The 10,959-nt window shown below is 32.3% G+C and overlaps 1 protein-coding gene across 1 annotated transcript; it reads right to left on the minus strand.

The window, feature by feature from the left end:
- Nucleotides 1-5,712: 5,712 nt before the first annotated feature.
- Nucleotides 5,713-9,060, minus strand: LOC132738622 (dual specificity protein phosphatase 22-like; the record flags this gene model as incomplete). Its single annotated transcript, XM_060726181.1, is given in 2 exon segments — nt 5,713-7,020; nt 8,888-9,060. Coding segments are annotated over 2 exon segments (459 nt in total). The 3' UTR covers nt 5,713-6,687.
- Between the last annotated feature and the right edge of the window lie 1,899 nt (nt 9,061-10,959).

Consider the following 10,959-nt stretch of genomic DNA (forward strand, 5'->3'; position numbering starts at 1 on the left):
GTATGAATATTTTCCAAAAAATAATGTTGCTTATTTTACTTCAAATTGGTGGGGATAAACATGTGCAAAATTATTTTAGGCACACAAATTGTCCACAGTCCTCCTATATGTTGGCTTACTTCATCTTAATCAACTTTTTTTAGATGACAAAGATGTCATAATTAACTAAAATTATCCAAACATATACAGGAGCAGGTGCCCATGTCAAAAATTTTGCTGTCAATGAGAAATGGCCATATTTCATAGCAATGATGACGAAAAAAAATAGTCAGAAACTAGAACTATCACTAAATGTGATTAATACCCCCACAAGACTGCTTCAGAAATGAGGATGTTACTAGTAACAGAATACCTTGTAAAAGAACTGAAATATAGAGTTATGGTTGTGGGCAATTAAAGATAGTTGTGGTTCTTGTATGTTGCATTTCCTTTCAATGTGGTTGGCCATTGATGATCTTTTATTGAATAACTCTGTAATAAGTCCAGAAAGACAAAGAAAAGGAACAAAGGGCAATAACTCTATAAATACTGAAGATGGAGTTATAGTTCTTGTGCACTGCACTTCCTCTTATTGTGCTTGACCATTGTATGAAGTTGTTCTGAATTCCAACCAGTACGTTTTAAAATATGCTCCGGACAAGGAAAAGAATCAAAGGGTAGTAACTCTGTATTTTGTCAAAATGGAGTTATGGCTCTTGTGCACTGCACTTCCTTTTAATGTCCTTGACAACTGTATGAAGTTGTATTGAATTCCAAACAGTAGTTTTCAAGTTATACTCCGGACAAGGAAAAGTAACAAAGTGCAATAACTCTGTAATTAGTCAAGATGGAGTTATGGTTCTTGTGCACTGCACTTTCTCTCAATGTGCTTGACTATTGTATGAAGTTATGTTGAATTCCAATCATTAGTCTTCAAGTTCTGCTCCGGACAAAAAAAGCAATGGAAAAGTAACAAAGGGCAATAACTCTGTAATTAGTCCAGATGGAGTTATGGTTCTTGTGCACTGCACTTCCCCTTATTGTGCTCGACCATTGTATGAAGTTGTTTTGAATTCCAACCAGTAGTTTTCAAGTCATGCTCTGGACAAGGAAATGTAACAAAGGGCAGTAACTCTGTAATAAGTCAAGATGGAGTTATGGTTCTTGTGCACTTCACTTCCTCAATGTGCTTGACCATTGTATGAAGTTATAATGAATTCCAACAATTAGTCTTCAAGTTATGGTCTGTACAAAAGAAAGCAATGGAAAAGTAACAAAGGGCAATAACTCTGTAATTACTTTAAATTGAGTTATGGTTCTTGTGCACTGCACTTCCCCTTATTGTGCTTGACAATTGTATGAAGTTGTTTTGAATTCCAACCAGTAGTTTTCAAGTTATGCCTTGGACAAGGAAAAGTAACAAAGGGCAATAACTCTGAAATTAGTCAAGATAGAGTTATGGTTCTTGTGCAATGCACTTCCTCTCAATGTGCTTGACCACCGGGTGACTCCTATATACCCCCCAAACTTCGTTTTTGGGGGTATAAAAATAATGCAATGGGCATATTATAAACAAAACACACCATTACTGTACTGAACAAGAAAATCATTTACACAGGTATGGGAGTGCTTTATAGATGCATTAATGATATATTATTAGTTATAAAGCTTGTTGACAGGTAATATATGGCCCTATAAAAACGGCTATTTGTAAATATAACCAGAGCCGCTAGGCGAGGATTATATTGCAAATAGCCATTTATATACGGCCATATAACCTGTCAACAATCTTTACAACGAGTTTATAATAAAGCACGCATCATTTTTTTTTGTGAAAAAGTAAGATTTCTTCATAAATCGACAGCAGACGTGTATATAAAACTATATAAATGTCACGATTATCCAATGAAAAGTTACAAACGTGCAGTATTATAAAAGTATATCAGTACAGTTATTTCTTGATAATTATGCTTTGTACTAAATCAATAACATCTCTACATTAAACCAGGTCACACTTGTATAAAATACAATTTTTTTTTCAATAAAGTTTTACTTGAAATATGAAATACAAGAAACAGAACATATTCCAGGTGCATGACTATCAAACATTACAAAAAGAGATAAACATACATGCAATGTAGACCAAATTAAAAAGCCCTGCCTATAAATTTAGATTTGAAAAGGCAGAGTGACAACAATATTAACATTATGTGACACATCAAATCTTTTCATAAATAAATAGATAACTACTGATTTTAAGTATACACTTTCAGATTAATTTTTCATGAGGGCTTTGTCAGCACAACTGAATTGACAAAACATTTTTAAGGTGAAGATCTTACAAAAGAAAAGCCAAAATTTACTAATATTACACAAGAAAAGGCAACATTCACTGATCTTAGTACAAAGGGCAAAATTTATTGATCTCACACAAGGAAAGGCAAAATTTACGAATCTATTAAATAAAAAGACAAATTTTACTGAGCTTACACAAGAAACAGTGTCTATTCTAGAAATTCAAAAATAGGGGTGATTTTTCCCCATAAATTTCAAAAGAGGGGGGTGATTTTCAAAATCAAGGGGTGCCAATATAAACTGCCAATGTTAAATCGTCTGCATTAAGTTTACACCGAGGCATTCAACCGATGAAATAATTAAAACAAAAATATTCATTTAAGGCAGCAGAAGTTGTCCCCCTTTATTTTTAAATGAAAACAAATTATAGAACTGTCGCGATTGATTATAAAAGGATTGACAATACAAACAATCAACCTACCTTTCACATCTAGATTGTAGCCAAGCTAGGAATTGCCTATTTTTTCTTGATTATTTACTACACTAAAATGGCGCCCAACTGTCATACCTAGGACACTAGTTTCGGTCGGTATGGAACATTCCGTTAATTTCCGTCAACACTGTAACCAGTACCATACGGTTCTGAATTATTATAATTAGCTTACAGTTACCTCCTATCGGGTTTCCAGTGTAAATGTAAACAAAACAACCAAATATAATGTGGGATGGAAGTTTTACGTTTTTATTAACTTTTTTCTATAGATGCGCGATTCTCACGCACATGATTTTGAATTGTGCGAGATCTGTGAAATACTAGCGTGAATCGTGCAATCGCGCGTCCTAGAATAGACACAGAAGAAAATGTAAAAATTTCTGATCTTACACAAGAAAAGGCAAATTTTACTGATCTTAGACAAGAAAAGGCAAAATTCACTAATTTTACACAAGAAAAGACAAAATTCACTAATCTTACTCAAGTAAAGGCAAAATTTGCTTATCTAACACAAAAAATTTACTAATTCTACACAAGAGATAATGAAATTTCCTCCAGCTTATCATGACCATAAACGGATAATATAATCACATTACTATATGAACATTTTGTTCTGACACTTCTACATGTGTAGGTTAGGAAGCAACCAGTGTTATCCAGTGTAGTATAATTCTTTACAGCCAAATGCAAGTGCTAGTGCAAATGAGCTATGAAACTTTTATGCTTTATTCCTTTCTCTAACTCTTTTTGTCAAGTACCAGATGTATATACACTATATCATCTAAATGCCAAAAAGATCAGTATACCTGTTTACTGGAATAGGAAATGATTTACTGATTTCAATGAAATTTTTTCTTAATATTTAGCACCAATCTTGTATATACTGCATTAATGTCAACAATATCGTATCAAGTTCATAAGAAATATGAATTTTTTCTCTTGGGTAATATTAGCCCATGAATTGCATCTAGTGTATACAACAGAATACCTATACTTATTTGATAAAAAGAGGATATTGAATAATCAGTAAGTGTGAATTCGGAAAAAAATCCTATGAACAAGTTATATTTATAAAGTATTGACGGAGATTTTTGCAAGCTTCAAAGAGATTAATTTAGCTCATTCAGTATATTCAGAATAGAATTTACATCATACATGTAAACAATCTTGACATTATATTTACCATATACCATGAAAATTTAAACAAGAGGGCTATGATGGCCCTGAAGTCGCTCACCTGTATATAAGCCCCCGGAGTGGGGCCAGTTTAAACCCCAGGGCTTTTATTTGAACAAACTTGGTAGACACCCATTAGAAGATGTTTCATGCTAAACATCTAAGGTCTAGCTTGTTGGGTTTTTTAAAAGAAGAAGATTTTTTTAAGTTTTTTCTTTACACATATATTTAAAAACAATGACACCCCTGGGGCAGGGCCAGTTTTGACCCCAGGGCTTTTATTTGAACAATCTTTGTAGACACTTACTAGAAGATGTTTCATGCTTAATATCTAAACTCTAGCTATTCGGGTTTTTTCGAAGAAGATTTTTAAGTTTTTGCTATACACATATAAGGAAAATCAATGTCCCCCAGGGCGGGACCAATTTTGACCCCAGGGCTCTTATTTGAACAAACTTGGTAGACATCCATTAGAACATGTTTCATGCTTAATATCTTAGCTCTAGCTCTTTGGGTTCTTTAAAAGAAGATTTTTAAGTTTTTACTATATGCATATAGGAAAAATCAATGACCCCCTGGGGCGGGGCCAATTTTGACCCCAGGGCTTTTATTTGAACAAACTTGGAAGACACCCATTAAAGATGTTTCATCTTAAATATCATAGCTCTAGCTCTTTTGGTTCTTTAAAAGAAGATTTTTTTAATTTTTACTATATACATATACGAAAAATCAATGACCCCCTGGGGCAGGCCAATTTTGACCCCAGGGTTTTTATTTGAACAAACTTGGTAGACACTCACTAGAAGATGTTTCATGCCAAATATCTTAGATCTAGCTCTTTGGGTTATTTAGAAGAAGATAATTAAAAAAAATTCTTTTGGTTGCCATGGCAACCAGAGTTCTACATGGAATTAAATTCTTTGAACAATTTTCAAAGGTGACCACCAAAGGAACATTCCTGTGAAGTTTGGTTGAAATTGGCTTAGTGGTTTATGAGGAGATGTCATTTAAAGTAAAAGTTTACGGACGCCGGACGGACGCCGGACGAAAAGCTATCACAAAAGCTCACCCTGTCACAAAGTGACAGGTGAGCTAAAAAACAAAACAAAAAAAAACAATGAAAAGAAAACAATTGATTAAACCACACTACAATTAACAAAAGTAACGTTTGCATAATTAAGCTCATGTGCATCTCATATACAAGGCTGTGTCATATAGCTTTAACTGTGTCACAAAAGAGACACATGAATGTGATACATTTCATAAAAGATATACAGCATCTTAATAAATAAAAGGGACATAGCACTCCAATATACAAAGGCAGTGTAATAACAAAATTTTTTAATTGTCTCTTTTTTTCCAGGCATAAAATTATGCAGGTGGAAAAGTACATTAAGCAGGTGTTGCATAGACTAAATCTTATTGAAAACTGTCTTTTTTATCTACAAAAATAAATAAATATTACAAAAAAAAATCTGCTCAGCAAAAATATATGATTATCTTTATTTCTTCATAGCCTGATTAAAACATGATTTATCTACAAGTTGCTTGATTCCTGAGTTTGGACATTTTTATAACATTAATATTAATATTAACCCTTTCACTGCCATAGGGACGGCTTAAGCCGTCCCTGTTATTTTCGGCGTATTTGCCATATGGACGGCTATAGCCGTTTCTATAATAATCATAATAATAATAATAAATTAATAATACTAATCAAAATAATAATAGATATAAAGAAAATTATACCATCGGCAATAATTATTATTATACTAGCATATTTGGAAACATATATAATTATTATAATACTAATAACAAATAATAATAATAATTATATTAATTAATAATATAGTAATTTTTTAGAAAACCCTCTGGCAAAAAGATGATCAATAAAACAATAACCCTCTGGCAGCGAAAGGGTTAAAAGGCACATTATACCTCAGAAATCCATATCTTTTCAATTCGTTAGAAATGTCTATCATTTGTGTAAAAATGTTTTGATACTGAATTTAGAGCCGATTCGATGTTAAACAACTGAAAGAGTAGGGCTGACTGTGTCATCAAGGTAGCTAAATGTAAACAAAGTAGCATGATGCCATACAAAATACTAATTCACTATAATTATATTAATTGACAACAGAGCAAAAGTAGAAAAAAAGGTTCATGTATGTGGCAAGTTTTTGAGAAATAAAATTGATAGCATTTCTGTGGCATAATGGGCCTTTAACTACTTTCAAAGACATTCCCAATCATACTATAATTATAATCTTATCAAGATTGCTGCAGAAAAATAGTGTGTGCATACAATAAAGCCCTACTGTGTGTGATAAGCTGTGCAAACTTCACAAAGAACAAAAATTCACACAAATGTTCTTTTTTTTTGTACAGATGAACTACATGTACCATTGCTTTTAGTAGAATATTGACAGTGTTTGATACAGATTATCCAGTATATAAATAAGATTTGGCTTAAAATATTTTACAACTTACACAGTTCTTTTAAAGTTTCTAAAGATAAAATGTCATATTTAAAATACTTTCCCTGCCAAGTTTTTATCAGTATACATGTACTTAAATAATCATAGTTCAGAGAAAAAGATGATATTCATAATTCAGGAGGTTTCTTTTAATGTCTACAATTTAACTCTATAGCGGTTAATTAAATCATCTCTTACATGCACACCATGAGACGTAAATTGAGGCACTGTGACAGATCTTTGAATTATTTGTAATTTCCTAACTGATTATGCAAATTGTTTTTGACCTGTCACATCTGATAATTTGTTATTCTCACAGTCAGCACTTTTTCTTGAATCATATTGCACAGTTCTCTCGCTGTCTTTATTTTCACTTTCTGTCTTTGAAACACTAGGTAAAGTGTCATCATTAGGTACACAGTCAGATTTTGTATCAGGTTTAGTTCTTTCCTTGTAAGCTTTATGTGGGAGGGAATATAATTGTTGATTTCTAGTCTCTCCAGTCATTAGAAAATGGTTGTAGCATTTTAACAAGGCACTGCATTCCTTCTCATCATCAAAAGCATTGTCTGGATATTTATTTTTGAATTTTCGTCGTGCCTGAAAACCATGTTACTTATATAGAAAATCATGACTCATATACATAAATTAGAGATTTATATGTACAAATGTACCTATTGGCTTTTCAAAAAAAAAAAAAAACAACAACAAGAGGGCCATGATGGCACTGAAGTCGCTCACCTGTATATAGCACTCCTCCCCCCCCCCCCCCCCCCCCGGCAAGGGCCGATTTTAACCCAAGGGCTTTTATTTCAACAAACTTAGCTCATTGGGTTTCTTAAAAGAAGATTTTTAAGTCTTTACTATACACATATAGTTAATAAATGACACCCCTGGGGCGGGGCCAGTTTTGACCCCAGGGCTTTTATTTGAACAAACTTTATAGACACTTACTAGAAGAAGTTTCATGCTTAATATCTAAACTCTAGCTATTTGGGTTTTTTCAAAGAAGATTTTTAAGTTTTTGCTATACACATATAAGGAAAATCAATGACCCCCAGGGCGGGGCCAATTCTGACCCCAGGGCTCTTATTTGAACATACTTGGTAGACACCCATTAGAACATGTTCAATGCTAAATATCTTAGCTCTAGCTCTTTGAGTTCTTTAAAAGAATATTTTTTTAAGTTTTTACTATATGCATATAAGGAAAATCAATGATCCCCTGGGGCGGGGCCAATTTTGACCCCGGGGCTTTTATTTGAACAAACTTGGTAGACACTCATTAGAAGATGTTTCATGCTAAATATCTTAGCTCTAGCTCTATGGGTTCTTTAAAAGAAGATTTTTAAAGTTTTTACTATAATATATGCATATAGGGAAAATCAATGACCCCCTGGGGCGGGGCCAATTTTGACCCCAGGGCTTTTATTTGAACAAACTTGGTAGACACTCACTAGAAGATGTTTCATGCCAAATATCTAAGCTCTAGCTCATTGGGTTTCTTAAAAGAAGAAGATTTTTTAAGTTTTTACTATACACATATAGTTAATAAATGACACCCCTGGGGCGGGGCCAGTTTTGACCCCAGGGCTTTTATTTGAACAAACTTTGTAGACACTTATTAGAAGATGTTTCATGCTTAATATCTAAACTCTAGCTATTTGGGTTTTTTCAAAGAAGATTTTTAAGTTTTTGCTATACACATTTTAGGAAAATCAATGACCCCCGGGGCGGGGCCAATTTTGACCCCAGGGCTTTTATTTGAACACACTTGGTAGACACCCATTAGAACATGTTTCATGCTAAATATCTTAGCTCTAGCTCTTTAAGTTCTTTAAAAGAAGATTTTTTATGTTTTTACTATATGCATATAGGGAAAATCAATGACCCCCTGGGGCGGGGCCAATTTTGACCTCATGGCTTTTATTTGAACAAACTTGGTAGACACTCATTAGAAGATGTTTCATGCTACATATCTTAGCTCTAGCTCTTTGAGTTTTTTAAAAGAAGATTTTTTAAGTTTTTACTATATGCATATAGGGAAAATCAATGACCCCCTGGGGCGGGGTCAATTTTGACCCCAGGGCTTTTATTTGAACAAACTTGATAGACACTCACTAGAAGATGTTTCATGCCAAATATCTAAGCTCTAGCTCTTACGGTTTTTTAAAAGAAGATATTTTAAGTTTTTTCTTTCGGTTGCCATGGCAACCAGAGTTCTGCATGGAATTAAATTCTTTGAACAATTTTTAAAGGTGACCATGAAGATGCATGACTAACATATTTTTTTTCAGACACCTCTTTGCAATCAAACAATAAAGCTGGTATAAAGTTTAGTTACAAAATATAAAGTTAAAATGTTATTTCTGAAAGCATTTAAAGCAATTTAATTTTTTTAAACTAAGTTTCAACTAACAGACAAGATATAATCAGTATATTATAAGAATTTTTCTTGTAAAACTTACTTCTTCAAGGCCCTCATTTTCCCAGTCTTGTAACTGTTTCTGAAATCCAAAGTTAGGATTAGCACAATTTCTTGCACCTCGTATAGAGTTTAAGGCATCCCTCCAACCAAGTTTCGTCACCGTCATAATATATGCAAGCTGTAATAGTTACACTTCGGGACACTCCTGCCAAACTGAAAAATGAAGAATTTATCTTACCATCTTTTTGGTTAGGTTTTAAGTCATACATACACAGTAAGGGTCATATGATGACATTCCAGCTTTACTGGAGGAAGAAGACCTCAGGGGCATGTCCATGCTTCCTCACATGAAAGAATTCAAAGTCCCTGATGGGTTTTTTTTGGTTGGGTTTTACCTCATATCAAAACAGTAAAAGTCACTTGACAACTGTCAAGCTTTATTGGTGGAGAAAAACCTCAGGTGCCCCTTTCTTGCATTATTTTTGGCACTAACGCCGCACCTGAGTAGAACCACTGACGTTCAAGTCAATTACCATAACCATTCAACCACTTGATGCTTAAATGAATGGTACAAGAAACAGGGAAAAATCACAAAAAAACATGAAACCATTGAAAAATGGGTTTCCATTCTATGTTAAATTTGGTTAAAAAAATTTAAAAAACAAAGTACTAAAATTATTTCCCTTTCTTGATCAGGGTTACATTTAATGAACTACATAGAAAACAAATAACAAGTACTGTAGTTTAGAAGTAATTTTTGGGGACACCTCAAAAAAACAAAATTTTAAGAAATGTTTAAAAAAAACCCTTTATCTAAAAACATATTTGGTAAAAAAATTTAAGTTAAAAAAGGTTTTTAAAATTTTAGAGAAAAATTTTAACCAAATTTACGTCCCGTGTATAGAATCGTCCCCCTTTAGACGTGCATCAGTATAAAAACTTAAAAATTTTTCAAAAAACTGTTAAGACTGACCAGAATTGCACTTTTTTCAAATTTTCTAAATTTCTTTCCGAAAAATAGAAAACTTTTTAAATTTTAAAATTATCAGACATTAAAATTAGAAATCTTTACAAACATGTAAAAAATTCAACACAAATTATTCCTACATTTGGGTTAGACCACCCAAATATCCCCTTTTTCACAAAAATTTTTTTTCAAAGTGGGGGACTGCCTAAAAATACTCTTGTTTGAAACAAATTTTGCTACATTAAAAAAAAATCGTTTTTTTTAAAAAAAAAAAGGTTGAAGTAAATGGCCTCAACCATCGGGGCCCTGGGCCCTTTTAAACAAAGATGCTGCACATAATAATAGTGACTAAAAAGCCAAAATAAGAATATAAGACAGACCATTTGTGGCCAAATAAACATTTACAAACATAAGGGTTTTCCTCCACTAATTAATTTAAGATTTCCACTTGCCCTGTTGGATAAGTTCTTTTTGGAATCACTTGCCCAGACCAATTTTTTATTTTAAACAGCGCAAGACAACCTGTGCCCCCCCTTTTAATATAACATAAATACCTTTGACCCGTTTTTTTAATATCAAAAAAAAACAGAACTTATGTATTTTTTTGTGACATTAATTCAAAGCCTAAATGCAAAGCTTCTTTGAATTATATAATCAAAAGGGAAAAACAAAAAGTCATGGCTTTAAAACAAAATTTGGTAAAGATTTTCATGTTTTTTGAAATTTTTTTTTTTTTTTTTTTTTGTTCTTTTTTTCTTTTTTGGTTAAAAATTTAAAAAAATTTTTTTCAATTTAATGTTTTTTTTTTAATTTTGGTCAAAAGAAAACTGAAAACTTTTTAAATAAAATTTAGGAATATTAATTTTAAAAACAAAAATAAAACTCAACCTTACTTCCATTCCCCCTGGCAACGTTTTTTTTGGTTTTTTTAAAGCACCTTTTAAAAACTTTTTTAAAAAAAAATAAAATTGTTTTTTTTTTGTTAATTACTAATAAAAACTTTTTATCTATCTACTCTTTTATTTTTGTAATAAAAAAATTTTTAAAAAACATTTAAAAAAGATAATGTAATTTAAAAAAATTTAAAAACAAGGGGCCAGATGGCCCTGACGTACCAGAACAAATGTTGTATGTTTTTTTAAAAA

The sequence above is a fragment of the Ruditapes philippinarum genome, unplaced genomic scaffold (assembly GCF_026571515.1).
Source record: "Ruditapes philippinarum isolate M1 unplaced genomic scaffold, ASM2657151v2 ctg12991_1_1_1_1, whole genome shotgun sequence".
Taxonomy (NCBI): Eukaryota; Metazoa; Mollusca; class Bivalvia; order Venerida; family Veneridae; genus Ruditapes; species Ruditapes philippinarum.